General features: G+C 37.0%; 1 protein-coding gene across 2 annotated transcripts in view; it reads right to left on the bottom strand.

The window, feature by feature from the left end:
- The window catches only part of nhsb (Nance-Horan syndrome b (congenital cataracts and dental anomalies)), an 80771-nt gene extending 62464 nt beyond the window's left edge, over nt 1–18307 (bottom strand). The window contains exon 1 of one of the 2 annotated variants that reach the window (XM_067430886.1): nt 17761–18307. In XM_067430886.1, coding sequence (XP_067286987.1) covers nt 17761–18040 — 280 coding nt within the window. In that variant the 5' untranslated portion in view covers nt 18041–18307. The remainder of the gene's footprint in view (nt 1–17760) is intronic. The other variant, XM_067430885.1, reaches the window with a different exon arrangement.
- Between the last annotated feature and the right edge of the window lie 142 nt (nt 18308–18449).

Below are 18449 nucleotides of genomic sequence, written 5' to 3'. Positions count from 1 at the left end.
CACGTGAGCATCAGAACTCGACCACAGCAATGGAAGAAGGTGGCCTGGACTGACGAATTACGAATAAAAAATACAAAGCACGTTTTCATGAGCAAGCATGAAAGTAACAGAGAAAAATAGCAAGTCATTTTTTTTAATAATCATTATAAGTAATAGTTACTGAGATACATCCCTTGTGACAACTTCCTCATGTGACTAACTAAACTATTTCCTAAAATAAGATAGGAAAGTATTTGACTTTAATTATTAGACTTCACTTTGTACGATTCATCACAGTAATGATCAGTGACCATTATGAATGCAGCAGCTGCAGAAAGAGTTGAATTTGTCTGGTTTTGTCACTACATTAGCTCCAGCTCCTCTTCAGCTAGGTATTTTGTAAATCTGGATCCCCCTTTGTGGTTTTGATACATTTTTAAGACTAAAAGTAGCAGACAGGATTCAGAAATTATGACAGACACCACGTCTCTCACTGTTTGCAGAGCATAGCTGTGCTCAGTCTGGGCAAATCGCCAGCTCAAGTCAAACTGCAGTTTAACCCAACTATACATCCAGTGAATTGAGAGAGGTGGTTAATGATTTCCCAAGGTGTCCTTTTGAGGTATGAAAAATTATTCATGCCATAAAAACAAATTTATTGAGAATGGCGTCAGACATTCCGGAGTAATCTGACAGAAAATCATCAAAGAGCTAATATAAGAACAGATCAACATAAATCTGTCTTTCTCCAGCTGTGTATCTATGACTAGAAAAGGTGGGGGGGTGGGTGGGAATGAAGCATAGCTCATCCAGATCGCATGAGAATTCTGCTTGTTTCATCATCATAGCCGTGTGATCAAAGTATGCAGGAATTACTGACAGATCACATGCAGAAAACATGATTAGTCTTAACACACAGTTAAGAAGAAGCCAAGCGGACCCATGCCAGAAGCTTCCCCTCTGTCTGAACTAACAAGATATCTTATCATGGAGTTAAGAGTCTGGATCTAGAGTGAAGTATACTTCAGTGATATTCACTCACATAACACCTTGGAGTATTGTTAAAAGTTGCTCTCTGTGCAAAAAGGAGAGAGAAAGTTACAACTGTTTTGAAATACCTACACAAATAGACATACACACTTTCTGGGGAAAACACCCCACCTAACGTTACCCCATTTGATGCCATGATTAACAAGATATGGAAAAAGCATGCTATGCAATCGTAAACTGGCATAAACAATAAAAATAAAGAAATATACTTTGATAGCCTAATGTACCTTAAGAGACTTAACTGATTACCGTTAATTTATGGTGTTTGTTTACATGGTAACGGATAGGCAACATATCAGAAAAAAAACATGCAAAATTGTTGTGCTATTTGTTATAAATTGTATTTACCTGTAGTAAAGTATTTTCCTTTTTGCCTCAGTAAACACTCTAAATGATTCAAATCCATTCAGACATTTTCACTAAGCCAATTGAGGGATCCATTGTAAAGAATCGATTTGAAAGAGTGATTCAATCGCAAACAGTTGATTCGTTTCTCCTGGTTTCTCCCTTCTCCCAATTTGACCGATTCATTGAAAAGAACCGACTCAAAAGAGTGTTTTGTTCGCGAATCAGCCTAGTTCCGATTCCAAATAAGCCGAAAGAAAATACAGATACACCTAAAAAATGCTGAAATGTTGTCAAGGAGAATGTTTCTAAGGGCGATATAAGATAAAAAATGTTCATCAGACATGGATTTATCAATAAAATGATTAAGGCTCCTGACTGAACACACTAGAATCAGTATCGCCGCCCTCGCACAGGTTGAGAAATGAGTTCACTGTCATGAGAATTATATGATATGATGTTAACATTGACTTCTTTCTTTCTCTCTCTATTTTTTTAAGCTGGTGACTGGTTAAATGTTGTGGGGAATTGAGACCTGTTTATGCATCAGCTAGTCTTAGATAGCCTATTCTCCTTGTAGGAAATTCCCTTCACATCTTTTGCTTTAATTTCTCCTAAAATATAACTTTTAAATATGACATAACATATTATTTAATCCCATTATGAATATGCTTTATTTTCAGTATTGTCATTCTATTAATAGCAACAAGGCCACTTATACAGAAAACAAAAAAAGGTGAGATGACAGATATTTTAGGACCATCAATGAAGAGCCCCCACCACCACCAATAAGAATGTTACACAGGATTCACCAGCAGAGAATAACTGGTCAGACTTTCACCCTTTGGTTTAGGCTGTCACTTCCCGTTTGAGTTAAAAGTGGGACATGACCTGAAATGATCAAATGGAAGTACCGCTGTGATTGCTTCAGAGAGCAACCCAAAACGGACACAAACAGCCTTATAGCTGAGTTATGGTGACAATTCCCAATTGAGAAATGGTTCTGTCCATTTATATTTTATCATAAGACACATTTCTTTCACCAAGACTAAAAGCGTTCAGACTAAGGAATGAACCTTGAGTGGATTTATTGGGGGAAACTGTATGATCATCTCTCACTGTGCCGAATAGCACTCGATAAGAGGGCAAGGTATCTTCATATGGTAAAACAGTGTAGATATGACTGAATTTGAATTATACCTGATAATTATGTTACTTATTCAACGTACAGTGCATATCTCTCTAAGCAAAGAATCCCTTTTGTTTGCTTTTAAAGAAAATGCCTCTCTTTCAGTTTGATCAAAATGGTGACTGTTTCTGGTCCAGGTTAAGGCTAACATCATACTTTCCCCCGATTTACTAGTTTGACTGTTTCTCAGCTCAACCTTTATTTCTGAGACTTTGTTTTTAGAGGATGCAGTTTTCTTTTCCATCACCATGAACAGTTTGCAGACAGGCCTCATAGCCTTGATGTGTCTGCAGTGAAAATCAAAGTGCATTAAACATTAAAAGCACTGTCAAACTCAGAAGTAGACTAACTCTAAGGGAAAAGTAGAGCACTGAGAAGGCTAGAAGGCAGAAGGCAAAAATGTTGACTTTATGATCCTCGTTGTGCTCTTCTATTCTCCTATACATATTTAAAGGGATAGTTCATGCAAAAATGGAAATTACCCCATGATTTACTCACCCTCAAGCCATCCTAGGTGTATGACATTCTTCTTTCAGACGAACACAATCAAACTTATATTAAAAAAATGTCCTGGCTCTTCAAAGCTTTATAATGCCAATGAATGACTAACTAAAATTTGAAGCCCCTAAAAGTGCATCCATCCATTATAAAAGTGCTCCACACGGCTCCTGGGGTTAATAAAGACTTTCTGAAGTGAATCGATGGTTTTGTGTAAAATGTATCCATATTTTTGTGTGTGTGTGTGTGTGTAAAAATCCATATTTAAAACGTTATAAAGTAAAATAACTCTCTTCCTCCAGAACTTCTGTATTCAATTTACAGAAAAAGGCATGACGAATGTCGTTGTACGTAGCGGGAGCATTTGGAACTGAGAGAGGCGTTACACTTTCTTCTTAAGTTGAATGCATTATAATGATTCGATTATCCAGGAATTTATATATATATATATATATATATATATATATATATATATATATATATATATATATATATATATTAGGGCCGGGACTTTAACGCGTTAATTAAGATTAATTAACTACGGGACTTTAACGCGTTAATTAATTACGCAAAAAAAAAAAAAATTAATCGCACTTATTTTTGCCCCGCGGAACGTTTTTCAATGAATGAGTTTTGACGGACCGATTATACTGGAACACCAACTAGCGCTCATGAGTCACGACCATAGACTGTAAAAAAATATGGACGTAGCGTCCGTGACGTCACCCATAGGATTCTGATAAGCCGTTCTGAAGCTTAAAGGGATCCCCTGGTGTTGAGACTTGTATGGCTTAATATAACATAAATGATGTCTCTTACTGAATTATGTAGTAGAAAACCCATGAAAGATCTACGTTATTTTAAAAATCGATTTTATATTTGGACCATGGGCGGCGCCATTTTGTTTGCGTTCTAGGTTGATGACGTAGAGTGGTTGAACTCCTCAATCAGCTGGCATTACCCGTAGCTATTTTTACCACAACGCAACTCGAAAATTGTTTCAGAGTTAAACAAAACAAATGAATTGCTTTGTAATTGTACTTAAAACACACTCAAACATACATGTGCACACAAACTCACCTACACAAGTCACAAACAGATCGGCGGGCGCGCACACACACACCTGACTGCTCTGTCTCAATCGCATGCATCATCACCAAAACATCCTGCCTCTCTTCCTCACGTTACTTTATCCCATCGTCCTACCTAGATATTTCCCTCTGCTGGTCACATTAGGCATTATAGTTAATCTACTATCAACAGTCTATCTAGGGAACAGGATGTGTTGAACAGGATATCAACACAGGGAATAGATTGAGGGTTATGTATGCGCGCGCAGTGCGTGCGTGTGTGTGTGTGTTCGCGCCGATCTGTTGTGTGTGTGTGTTCGCGCCGATCTGTTGGGGGGTGTGTGTGTGTGTGTGTGTGTTCGCGCCGATCTGTTGGGGTGTGTGTGAGTCTGTGTGAGATAGAGAGTTTGTGTGCACATGTATGTTTGAGTGCGTGAAGTCGGACAGCTGTTTGTAAATCGGCTTTACTCGTTATTGCGGTGAACGTGAGACTGAATGACTGCACTCGAACATGTCCACTATGATGTCGGACAACACTACAAATGTCCGTCCCTTCAAATAATGCCCTATTTAAGGGTATAGGGTCGATTTCAGATTCAGCCCCTGTCGTGGAGACTGAGCAGCCCAACATCTCGATTGAGACAGAGCCTGTCGTGTGCGCGCCCGCCGATCTGTTTGTGACTTGTGTAGGTGAGTTTGTGTGCACATGTATGTTTGAGTGTGTTTTAAGTATAATTACAAAGGAATTCATTGGTTTTGTTTAACTCTGAAACAATTTTCGAGTTGCGTTGTGGTAAAAATAGCTACGGGTAATGCCAGCTGATTGAGGAGTTCAACCACTCTACGTCATCAACCTAGAACGCAAACAAAATGGCGCCGCCCATGGTCCAAATATAAAATCGATTTTTAAAATAACGTAGATCTTTCATGGGTTTTCTACTACATAATTCAGTAAGAGACATAATTTATGTTATTTTAAGCCATACAAGTCTCAACACCAGGGGATCCCTTTAAAGTATGGTCGAGCTGGGCGTTGCCATCTTGTGAGCGAGTCAACGCGTGTCACTCCCGGATAACAGAAAATGGGCAAAAAGGCGGGATGTGCGCGGAGCTGAGGTGACGCAATGACTATAGACGGCGGATAAATGGCTATCCACTTGTAACCACGCCCTTAATTATGCAGAACCTTAAGGCTTTATATAACGTAAACGAATGAGTTATAAAAAAATTCACCCCCCTCAGAGTTGTCATGAAGATCAAAATTAGCCATATAAGCCAAAACCACAATTTGTACCAGGCTGTAAACATGTTTTTTTCTGCTTTAAAGTTGAGAATTTTAACATGGGGCTCAATGAGATTCTGCTCCCTTCTGGAGCCTGTCCCTAGTGGCCAGTTGAGGAATTGCAGTTTACAGTACTTCCGTATTGGCTTCAAGAGAGATCGCGGGAGGTTGCCGCTTGGTCACGACAACAACCATGACAACAACAAACCATAGTGAACATGAACGAAGAAGCTGATGAGACCGCTTTTCTTGGCCCCGTGGATGGGAAATTTAGTTTTAAAAAACGAAAGAATGGAAGCGTCGACAAGAGCACGGTTGTGTGCAAGCTATACAACAGGGGTATCCAAAGTCGGTCCTGGAGGGCCACTGACGTCCTGCAGAGTTTAGCTCCAGCTTGCCTCAATACACTGCTAAAGTTTCTAGTATGCCTAATAAGACCTTAATGAGCTGGTACAGGTGTGTTTAATTGGGGTTAGAGCTAAACTCAGCAGAACAGTGGCCCTCCAGGAGCAGGATTGGACACCCCTGCTATACAACAAGGAATTAGCGTATCACCGCAGCACATCGAGCCTCAAATATCACAAATATGCTTTTGCTACACTTAATGGCAAACATTGCACTGGTCTGCTGGACTGAAATAAATAAACAATATTTTGTTGATTAAGCTTATGTATTCAGTCATTATTCAATGGTATACTAAAAATACATGTGAAAAATTACTTCTCATTGTTCTCAGGTAAAATATTTATATGCGATTAAAATGCGATTAATTTCGATTAATTAATTACAAAGCCTCTAATTAATTAGATTAATTTTTTTAAACGAGTCCCGGCCCTAAATTTTATCCACACTTATTTTTGCACCGCGGAACAATGAATGAGTTTCGACGGGCCGATTATACTGGAACACCAACTAGCGCTCACGAGTCACGACAACAACAAACCATGTGAACATGAACGAAGAAGCTGATGAGACCGCTTTGCTTGGCCCCGTGGATGGGAAATTTTGTTTTTTTAAAAACGAAAGGATGGAACCGTCGACAAGAGCATGGTTGTGTGCAAGCTTTACAACAAGAAATTTGCGTTTCACCGCAGCACATCGAGCCTCAAATATCACAAATATGCTTTTGCTACACTTAATGGCAAACATTGCACTGGTCTGCTGAACTGAAATAAATAAACTATATTTTGTTGATTAAGCTTATGTATTCAGTCATTATTCTATGGTATACTAAAAATCCATGTGAAAAATTACTTTACTTTAAAAATTACTTACTCATTGTTCTCAGGTCAAATATTTATATGCAATTAAAATGCGATTAATTAATTACAAAGCCTCTAATCAATTAGATTCCTTTTTTTAATCGAGTCCTGGCCCTAATATATATATATATATATATATATATATATATATATATTGTATTAAAAGAAAAATGTCATATACATGGCTTGAGGGTCTGTAAATAATGAGGTAATTTTAATTTTTGGGTGAACTATCCCTTTAAATATGTAAATGAACAGGCATGCATTTTAACTGATTTTAATTGTTTATCACAGATAAACAAAATATGTCTATTGTTCTGTCTCAGTCAAAACCCAGGGAACCTTATCATAAAATGCATTGCGACAAAGTCAGTGGGAAAAAAAAATTCAAGATGGCAGAGAAATGTTTATTAGAAATATGCTTATGTTTAATTAAATCATTTATTATCTACCCAGCTAACAGGAAACATTCTCATAACTTTGGCTAATGTTCTGGCAAGGTTCTCTCTAAGTTATGAACACACAATCTTCCTGTAACATTAATAGAATGTTCATTCAAAGTTATATGGTCTTTAATAATGTTCTCAAAATGTTAGCATAAAACGTTTTATACTGTACAATTTTGAAATGATACTACTTGTTATAGAACATTCAAAAGTAACATTCCATTAACATAAATTTTTTTAACATTTAAAAAAAAATAATAATCAGGGAACATTGAGAAAATGTTTTCATAAGTTAATGGAACGTTAGCAAAACATTCTTTAGGATATATTTTTGTTAACTTGTGTAGTCTCTACAATCTGACTGTCCTTCACTACCTCTGTAAGATTAGAATGAAACTTAAAACATAAGCCTGGAATATACACAAACAGTAATGCTTTGCTGCAATAGTAAGGGCAAGTCACCAGTCATGTTTCAGTTGGCAGAGGCGACACCTGCCACTAACCCGCATACACAGGTGCTCTCTGACTTCAGTATACGTGTTTCTGCTCGCTGGGCTGCTCTTTTTTAAGATGGGGGTACTGTAAGCCGTGTGTGTGTGTGCGTGTGTGTGTGTGTGTGTTTTTTGGGGGGGGTGGGGCTCTGCTCAGAACAAGTTGGGACAAATAGAGAATTGCATCTTTTAGATAAAAACACAGTGGTCTTGATGGTCGAACAATCCATTGGTTTAATTATGTCTTGACAGAGTATCAGTGAAAGCTGTAAGATCCACTCTGCTCCACATCCCTTTTCTTTTAAAGCTACTGTATGTAGGTTGCACTAATTCCCTCAAAAATAGCCTATACAATTAGTTTATGAATATTTGATGGCAATAAAAGAAAGAGATTCTCGCTGGACCTGCTGGTCTTACTAATTATTCATGAGGTCAGCAGGACTTAAACTCTGTCATTAACCAGATGTTTAAATGAACGTGAGCATGGGGTAGCACTTATACAATTAAATATGTAAAGGATAATGCTACAGCAGAGGGGGGACAAGTCTTCCTGAATAATTAGAAATGCTCAAATTGTCCTCCCCAATATTTGATATTGTTGATGCTGCTCTGTTTACTCCATTACACATTGCTCGGTTTGTTGCTGATGACAATGTAAAATGTAACATTTTTATGCTGGTCTGCCTCAACGTTCTAACAGCGCTTGTCACTGTCAGAATGAGTAAGCTGGCCAATCAAATCAAACAAGGCGGGGCTTACCGGTGCATTTCCAACGCAACACTTTAGTTAGTGAAAGTTAGTGCGGTAGCTAAACATGTAATATTTGACAACTGTTTTAAGATAAAAACATTCAGCCACCAACAGTAATATCAAATTATGCAATCTACTCCACATTTTTTATGAAATTACAACCTTTTTCAATTGAAAATGTTACATTATGAATGTAAATCATAACTAAATTTGACGTGATGTGAAACGTTTTGTATTTTTACATATTAGGCAGACGAAAATAAGAGTGAATGTGTGCAAATCTAAAAAAATATATATTTAAAAAACTGTTTACTTCATATTAACTACAATAGAACTGGAACTTTTAGCGTTCTTATTTTTTTCTCTTTATTTTCTTAAATCCATTTGAATCCTTTAATAATTTAATTCCTTTAATAAACAAATAAGACCCTGCACCCCTCCCCAGACCAAAAAACAACAACAACTTTGTCCCCTGCCCCAATGTCTAAGACATGGTTATGGCCTTGTTATCAGATATGGTTTGTTAGATCTAGCATTCTGCCCGCTTTAAATCAGACACAGAGATGAAGTAGAGCATAAGATTACATTAATTTAAATTAATTAATTACAGTATATATTTGAATTAATTATCGAGAGAGAGAGAAAGAGAGATGTGTGTGTAAAAACCTGCATTTGTTAAGCGTTTCTCTATTAACAACAAAGCTGTGAGTTGAATTACTTCAAAACCAATGATGTAACCCCTTAGTTACTGAGAAAACTAATGTAGTGATCCAGTATAGCTCTCTCTCTCTCTCTCTCTCTCTCTCTCTCTCTCTCTCTCTCTCTCTCTCTCTCTCTCTCTCTCTCTCTCATATTATATATATATATATATACACCTAAAGGATTTTCAGGAACCTGTTCAATTTCTCATTAATGCAATTATCTAATCAACCAATTACATGGCAGTTGCTTCAATGCATTTAAGGGTTTGGTCAAGACAATCTCCTGAACTCCAAACTGAATGTCAGAATGGGAAAAAGGTGATTTAAGCCATTTTGAGCATGGCATTCTCTATTCTCGATTGTTGGTGCCAGACAGGCCGGTCTAAATATTTCACAATCTGCTCAGTTACTGGGATTTTCACGCACAAGCATTTCTAGAGTTTACAAAGAATGGTGTGAAAAGGGAAAAACATCCAGTATGCGGCAGTCCTGTGGGTGAAAATGCCTTGTTGATGCTAGGGGTCAGAGGAGAATGGGCCGACTGATTCAAGCTGATAGAAGAGCAACTTTGACTGAAATAACCACTCGTTTCAACCGAGGTATGCAGCAAAGCATTTGTGAAGCCACAACACGCACAACCTTGAGAGTTTTCTTGGCACACTTTAGGCCCCTTTGTGCCAATTGGGAATCGTTTAAATGCCACGGCCTACCTGAGCATTGTTTCTGACCATGTCCATCCCTTTATGACCACCATGTACCCATCCTCTGATGGCTACTTCCAGCAGGATAATGCACCATGTCACAAAGCTTGAATAATTTCAAATTGGTTTCTTGAACATGACAATGAGTTCACTGTACTAAAATGGCCCCCACGGTCACCAGATCTCAACCCAATAGAGCATCTTTGGGATGTGGTGGAACGGGAGCTTAGTGTCCTGGATGTGCATCCCACAAATCTCCATCAACTGCAAGATGCTATCCTATCAATATGAGTCAACATTTCTAAAGAATGCTTTCAGCACCTTGTAGAATCAAGGCAGTTCTGAAGGTGAAAGGTAATAATCCCTTAGGTGAGTGTATGTATATATTTACAATGTAAAAGTCATTACTCTCACTTTTAATCAATTTAATGTGTGTGTGTGTGTGTGTGTGTGTGTGTGTGTGTGTGTGTGTGTGTGTGTGTGTGTGTGTGTGTGTGTGTGTGTGTGTGTGTGTGTGTGTGTGTGTGTGTGTGTGTGTGTGTGTGTGTGTGTGTGTGTGTGATTATTCTAATTCTAAAAATGGTAATAATCAAAAAGTTTGTGTTCAAACTTGTGTGTTGGTATATATTAGTATAAGATATGCTACATATTATAGAGATGAGCTTGACATTTCTAAGAAAAATACTGCAGGGGCAAATAGAGGTACAGGTCATCATAAAAACTCCTGATAGTAACCCAAAGCACCCATTAGACCATAAATATTATATTTTTCCCTCGTCCACTTCCTTTGAACGTACCTAATACTTCATTTTGAGCTTACATTTGAAGTAAATGAGTGTCATTCTCCCTTTGTGTGTACTAAATTACCTGAAAGGAAGTGGTATAACACTCCATGGTGTTAACCTCTATGTTAGAGACAGCCCAGCCCTAAGGCAAAGAGAACAACAACTCAAATATCTTCTCAACCATGAAATATCAACCAAGCAGCAGACCAAGCATTGGATTTTTATATATATATATATATATATATATATATATATATATATATTGCATGAGAAAATCAGTAATCTTAATTCTCACATAGTTCACATTTGGAACTTAAAAAAAATAAAAAACATTGAATATTGGCTATATATGATTTCCACATAAAACACAAAGCACTTTTACTATATGCTTAAAGTTACCTAATAGTGTGTACTTGGCATGAAGTTTGCCGCTCTTAGCAGAATTTGCCATCAGGAATGGCTCCTGCAGTCAAGTAAATGACTGGCATATGTTTTTGCACAAATGCCGCCAGTTGAAGTAAAGGTTCCTTTTTATTTAAATACTCTCTATTGAAAAGAACTGCTTCATTTTCACACCCTAAATAATGAATATAATTTTTTGTTCAATAAGCTATTTATAAATGAGTTCTTTTTTATTAAAGGGAAAGATTTTTTTTCTGCCATATTCTCCACATTTTACAAAGCATCTAAATGTTTTATATGCTGCATTTGGGATTCCAACATATACTATTTATTCAGCTTGGTGGACCTCAGTTAAACAAATCAATATGCAAGTTGATGCATCTTTATCAAACTGTAGAATGTTAGATCTAAAAGCCATCACAAGTAAAAGCATTCATATCCTTGTTTTGACCTGAGGCAATGCACAAGTGCTCACGGTAGACTTGTTCTCTAAGACTGTGTGTGTGTGTGTGTGTGTGTGTGTGTGTGCAAATGGTGGGCAAACTTTGAGTATTTAAACCATGGGCTACAGCGCTGTCTGAATCTGACCAATCAGAGCTGAGCACACAGTGGCCTGGAGCTGAGAGGATGATGTGCCGTCCATAGCTACTTTAATTCCAGGCCACTGAGACTCATTTATGTATGATACAATACTTATCAAAATGGAACTGGCCAGAGAGCCCTCCACCTATTATAAGACAAACAAAGAATGGAAGATGAAGTGTGTTTCAAGTTTGTTTTCTGGGTTGCAAGTGTTTGTCTGTATTACATTTGCGTGCATTTATTTATTTATTGTCTGTACAAACAAACAAAATCCTTTTCTGCTTGTGGGTACTACATATACTGTGTGTGTGTGTGTGGGGGGGGGGGGGGGGGGAAAATATGGGGGGTGCTGTGGCTGTGGGTTTGTCTAAAGCTACAGGACAATGAATTTTGCTCCAGGGGCTCTTAGAGCAAAGAGAGTGGATGCTGCATTGGGCTCTATTAAAAGGTTAGACCCCCTCTCCCTCAGGCCTATTACTATTCTACTTTCATGGGGGGAAAAACCCCCAAAAACAAACAAAAAAAGATTATATTTTAAGAAGAATCGCATGGAAGAGAACGGACCGTTATAACATTTGTGGTAAAATAAACCAGTTAAAATGACTTCATATTTATGAGAATTATATTAAATAGAAAACTGAAAAAGAATGCCATTACACTGTCTTGATCGGGCAAGTGTATTTTAATTTATTAGATTCAAATTAATCGGTATATATTATAATAATGCATTTTATTTACTTGATATATATATATATATATATATATATATATATATATATATATATATATATATATATATATATATATATATATATATATATATACACTTTATTTCCTTTATGTTTATCAATATATAATATTTTAAATGTTTTTATATTTGCACAAACATAAATTAAATTATGTTTTATCATTAAAAAATGATATACAATATGCAATATACAAATTATATATAATATATATAAATAAATATTTGTGTGTAATTTATATACATTTGACACTTACAATAAATGTATTTTAAATGTCCAAATTTTTTACATCATGATTATATACATACACACACACTATACAACACACACACACACACACACACACACACACACACACACACACACACACACACACACACACACACACACACACACACACACACACACACACACACACACACACACACACACAATACAAACTATTGTTAAATAATGAATGCTTTAAATAGCTCATAGTTAGTTCATATTATCTAATGCAAATACTAATGTTTACAAATAAGACCTTACTATAAAGTATTGCCATATTTTAACAGCCATATCTATCCGTTTTCTTTATGCAAGATCAGCATACATTATTGTAAGAATTAGGATTAAAACAACTCAGTTTCCTCAGGTCATACATAGACAGTTTTCAAAAGTACAAAGTTGAGACTGATGGTGTGGGTGTTAAGTGTAACAAGTCAAAGCTGTTTCACCAGTCGCTACGAGTCGACTTTTCTCATTCTGATGTTTTCCCTTCATTAGTAAAACCTGCAAACGTCTGAAAGCTCTGGGAAAGATGTTGTCTAATTAAACAGGTCCGGGGGCAGGCAAGGTAATCTCTACCCATCCTCGCTGGGGAAGCCAGATCACAGGCCTTCTCACTTCATTCCACAGCATGGGAAGAGTAAAGCGTCCCAGAATGGATTAGATCCAAGACTAGACCAAATGCTGTGCCACTGTGTAGCTGTTCTTGTTCTGTTGTGCAGTGCGATCCAGTGACATATGTACTTATCATTTTTATGCACTGCTTATTAAAATAATATATTAATTGCAAGTGTTCCATTTTTTACCCACTTCCTGCAGGACCAAGACTAAGGAAGATTTATGCAAATAACTCAAATAACTGTGTTAAAACATTTTTTTTCACACTATCTGACAGCTTGATACAAATCACTGTCTGACACACGACACAGCGACAGGAATCATATGGACTCCCCTCTCTATATATTGCACATACATTGCATCATATTTATTACTCAAGACACCTTAATAATCCACCTCACTCCATGCTTTTTTAAAATTGTGACAATCACCATAAAAACAACTGTCATCGTTACAGGATGTTGCACTAGCTGTTTTGTATATTCCATCTATTTATTGTCCCTCGTGTGAATTTATTGTTATGCGATGTTAGCAACAAAACTACATTTGTTTCTTAAAAACTACATTCGTTTTTCTGTCCTGCAAAGAAACGTTCTCATAATTTTAGCTAAAGTTTTAGTTCTGAATGTTCTTCCGGTAACGTTAATATAACGTTCATTTAAAGTTTATCTCATCTACAATAATGTTCTCAAAACATTAAAGCACAAAAAACATTCATACCTCGGTCATGGAATGTTTTTTTTTTTTAAGTATTATTATTATTATTTTTAATAAATGTTCGTCTAACTTTTTTTTTTAAATGTTATACTTAAAATGTTCAGAGAACTTTCAAAATCAACATTCCGACAATGTTTGCAAAATGATACAATGGAATGAATGTTCCATTAACGTTCACATGCCCATGAATTAAAAAAAAAACATTTATAAAATTGGACACTTTTAATGTTTAGAGAATATTCTAACACTTTCATAACTTAATATAAACATTAAAAAAACAGCTGGGAATAGGATAAAGGATATAATATTCAAAATATAAATTCAAATAAGTTTTGTGAATTAAATTTTGGAGCTGCTGGTTCTTATAAATCATCTAAGCCTACTTTTTTAACAATCCAGGACTTGTTTTAAATAAAAAAGATCTGCAGAGACAAAGGTCACAATAAAAGTTATATGGCCAACTGTCCATTCAAATTCAGGAGGGTGTCGTTCCTGGCACCACATGCCATCACTGGAATAACAAGACAATGCACAGCAATTATGGGATTAGGATCGTTTACACTTATCGAGCCATGAAGGGCTATCACACGCACAATGAGACAGTTGGAGGCTCCCAGCACAGTTGTTTACAACCAATGTTTTGTAATCAAATGCAAGGTAATATCTTTGTCCACCCTTTCTTGTTTTTTTCCTTTCATAATCAATTCTCAAACAAAAAACAACTTGACATCTTGAAATGAGTGATAAAATAGTCAAGAATTCTTATCAAGTCTGTCAAAGAATGCAAAAATTACAGACTAGCGTAAGTTTGTGCTCTTCGAAACTTAAGACGGCAAAACCCCTCGCTTTTAATCTTTGTATTTTGACTGCAAAGTCAGACACAGCAACCAGCTTTAGCGTAACACTGTCCTCCTTTAATCATGCGACATACAAACACATTCGTAGACCGTACTCTATCATTTTTGGTAATTAGTTGCTTTTATCTACATTAACCAGACTACAGGATAACACCAGGGATGAATCGAACCCTTTTTGATGTGGAACAGGCTTTTGGAAATCTCTGGATTTGGGGCTTTTCTCAGAAATCCACGGAATCATACAGTATAGCTCTGACTGTCTTTAGGTGTTTGATGTTTGAGGAAATCAAGCCGTTTTGAGGGTAAAGTGAATGTATAATCACTAGAATGTTGATTAGAGAAAAATGCATAAATGCTTCAATAGAAAAAGAAAAGGTTTTATTACTGTTGTGAAATAGTCTTTAAATTACATTAAACATGTAATTTCTCTCCACTAGAGGTCGCTTATTCAAAACAAAGGCACAGCTTGATGACGCCTTGAATTCGCGGAGCTTTTTTTGTTACAATCGCCGCTTCCTCTTCTTCCGCTCATGCGTATGTGTGGTAACGCAGTGCTGTTTTATCATATTAGATACATTTGAGTGAGTTAAAAGTTATAATGCTTCTCTGTGCACAATATTTTTTGAGTTTCTATGTATTAAACCAATTTCCTTCATTGTATCAACTCAATTTTTTTATTTCAATTAACTCAATTTTAAGGCAACAGGTTTCTTACTTTTTTTAAGTTAAACCAACAAAAAATAAATAAAATTAAAATATCCAAAAATCCCTACACACTGTAAACATGCTTACATAGCGTGCCTTTAAATCTAAATTATAATTCAAATAATTTAAAATGTATTTATAAAATGATCAGATTTTTTTAAATATATTTCATCAGGGCATGTTGACCACCAAAAAGTACATTTTGCTAACGTTGCCATTAAGTTATAAAAACATTATTTGTTTTAAATGTTCTCTGAACATTTAAACATCCAGATTTTTATTTTTTAGTATACGAATGATAAGAGAACATTATTAAAATGTTACTTTTAGAATAATTTCTGAACGTTCTGAAACAAGTAGTAACATTTAAAAAAAAAGGTAGACGAACATCCATCATGAACGATATAGATGACATTTTTGTGCTAATGTTTTGAGAACATTATTAAGGACTAGATAACATTGAATGAATGTTTTATTATACAACTCTTCAAGGTTCTCTTCCTAACCCTGAGAGAACCTTGCCAGAATCTTCCAGAACATTAAGCTGTTAGCTGGGAACAAGGCTAACCATTTTAATCAACGATCAAATCAGTTTGACATTAATTTCCAACTTCATATTCATAATGGATATTTTTTAGTTGGGTGCTCTTATAAACTTGGATGGCACATAAAACAAGAACACCTTTGCCATCTAACGTTAAGTGCATCAATCAACGCAAAGCTCATATCTGAAATGTCCTTTAATTCCTGCCAAGAAGAAAACACTGTATTATCCTGCAGGGAAGGACGTCAGTCAGGCACTCCAATAAAACCAGACACACTGCCAGTTTTACCTCATTCTGCCAAGCTACAAAGACATGACATGCTATGAACTCCGTAACATGACAAACCACAACGAGTCCTCTAAAATGACACTATTGCACACTGATGCTAAGGGGCAGAGGAGCTGTAGGGGTGAAGTAGTTTTGGTCTGATGGTAATAATCACTCTGGGAGAAAGAGATTATTTCAGCAGGTCCTAGCTTGACCTACATGGCTTAATCTTTTTTTGGGTCAAATCAGTTTATTCCTGGACGTAAACACGTCGCAAGGCATTGCCAGGGATGAAACGGCTTCATCCTATTCAAACTAATTGCAAAAGTCTGCAAATGTGCTTGTTTCAATTTGACTCATAACAGAGTGGGGAAATCTCCATCTTTCTGGTGCTGTATCCATGCACTGGATTTAGCCCCACTGCAGCTTAACATCCGCTTATAATTAAAGCTATACAGCAGCACCCAGTGCTGAGGCTATGATCCACATGAGGCTATGATCTCCTCAGAGGCTTGACAAGGGCGCTGAGGCTGTAGCATTTTATTTCAAAAAGGGGCCTGCTTTCATCGGCCCATGCATTTGATATGATGGAGGAGGAGGATTTTTAAATCACATATTTTATGGATATCCCTCTTTCACCATCCTTTTTGGACGTTTCTTCATGGATATGATGTGGATGTTGCTGTGCATCTAGTGCTGCACCCAAGCAACTGGGTATTTATTTTCTCTCCACACCCTTAATATCCAACAACAACATTTAAGTTTGATTTAAAATGCATCATTTTCTCATAGCACAGCCACTTTTAAGAGTGGGCGAACGACATCTCGTCGTGTTTAAATGTCACATCACCGATTAGGTAGATTTATATTGCATTTCCGTTTGGGTGCAGTGGCAGTTTAATATATCGCATGGACTAATTGTTTTATTAAATATACGCTTTTTAATAGGGTTGTGCAAAAATAAGCACAGCACAGGTTTAGCGCAGGATTATGCAATTATGCGTTTTAACCGAATACACTATAGATTTCTTAATATGATCGAAAAATGTAATACAAATGAATTAAATTCAATAAAAAAATAATGTCATACCTGCAGAGATAGCTGTTGCGTTTACCCATTTTAATTTAATAGCCATGGCACCTACACGCCCCTCTCTCCAAACAGCTGAAAATGACCTGAAACTGTCTCCTATGTGTTAAAAATCTTAACGAGCGCACATATAAACTATATCAACAATATGCAGCGGTGGGTTACTGTGTGGCATGTCATTTTTCGGTTCGTAGCGAAAAGCGCACCCGGTCACGGTGCAGGTGTTGGTTACGCATACAGGCGTGTGACACATTATAATTTGCTCGCCAAAGCTTCGAGGCAGTGTCTACATGTGACTTGATACATATAACCACCATATTAATTCATTCCTTTCCAATAATGTACAAACCATCCCACTTTAATGTGTAAAATCACCAAGGCGTATAGGCTAATTTACGCGTAATGGTCTACTTACGCACAGCCTCCAGTTTTGGATCCAGCGCACAGGCGGTTTGCTGAATTTTCCCTATTTTGTTCTGCAAAGCCCAAACCCGTTGGTTCGTGGAGACTATTTCGTTCTCAAGCTCCTGAAATAAGGAGCAGGCGTGTTTGGACAGGTCGGAGAGCTGCCGCAGGGTCCGGGATAGAGCCACATTGGTGATGGAGCACAGATCCTCGAACAGTAACCCTTCATCATTAGGGATGGGATGTCTGCACAGCAGCTGGGGCTCAACGATCCGTTTGGCAAAAGGCATTTTTCATTAGGTAAATGCAAATCCCCCATAAATGAATAAATCAACTAATCCAACAGAAGATTCTGGTGCCTGTCAAGCAAAAATCCACGAATCCTCCGCGCAACCCGCCATCGCTTCAGCTCTCCCGTTAGAGGAGATCACACAGGGATGGAGGTTTCTCAGTGAAAATCTCTGCTCCTCCTCTGGTCCTGGATGCTTTTTGGTAGGCTACTGAGTTCTTTCAGGGCTTTGAAGCTGAGGTTGGATTGAGAGGCTTTGCAAAAACACGGACTGGTCTACTTGTGCCAGGAACGGAGAGAAATTACAGTCTACTATGGCGAAGGCATACTACTTGAATATTAATTAGGACCCTATTACGTCACATGGCAACCGTCCAGTCAGCTCCTGAATTAATATTTATGAGCCAGGC

This window comes from Pseudorasbora parva, chromosome 22, assembly GCF_024679245.1.
Source record: "Pseudorasbora parva isolate DD20220531a chromosome 22, ASM2467924v1, whole genome shotgun sequence".
Taxonomy (NCBI): Eukaryota; Metazoa; Chordata; class Actinopteri; order Cypriniformes; family Gobionidae; genus Pseudorasbora; species Pseudorasbora parva.
This window is presented reverse-complemented; position numbering and strand designations above follow the sequence as displayed.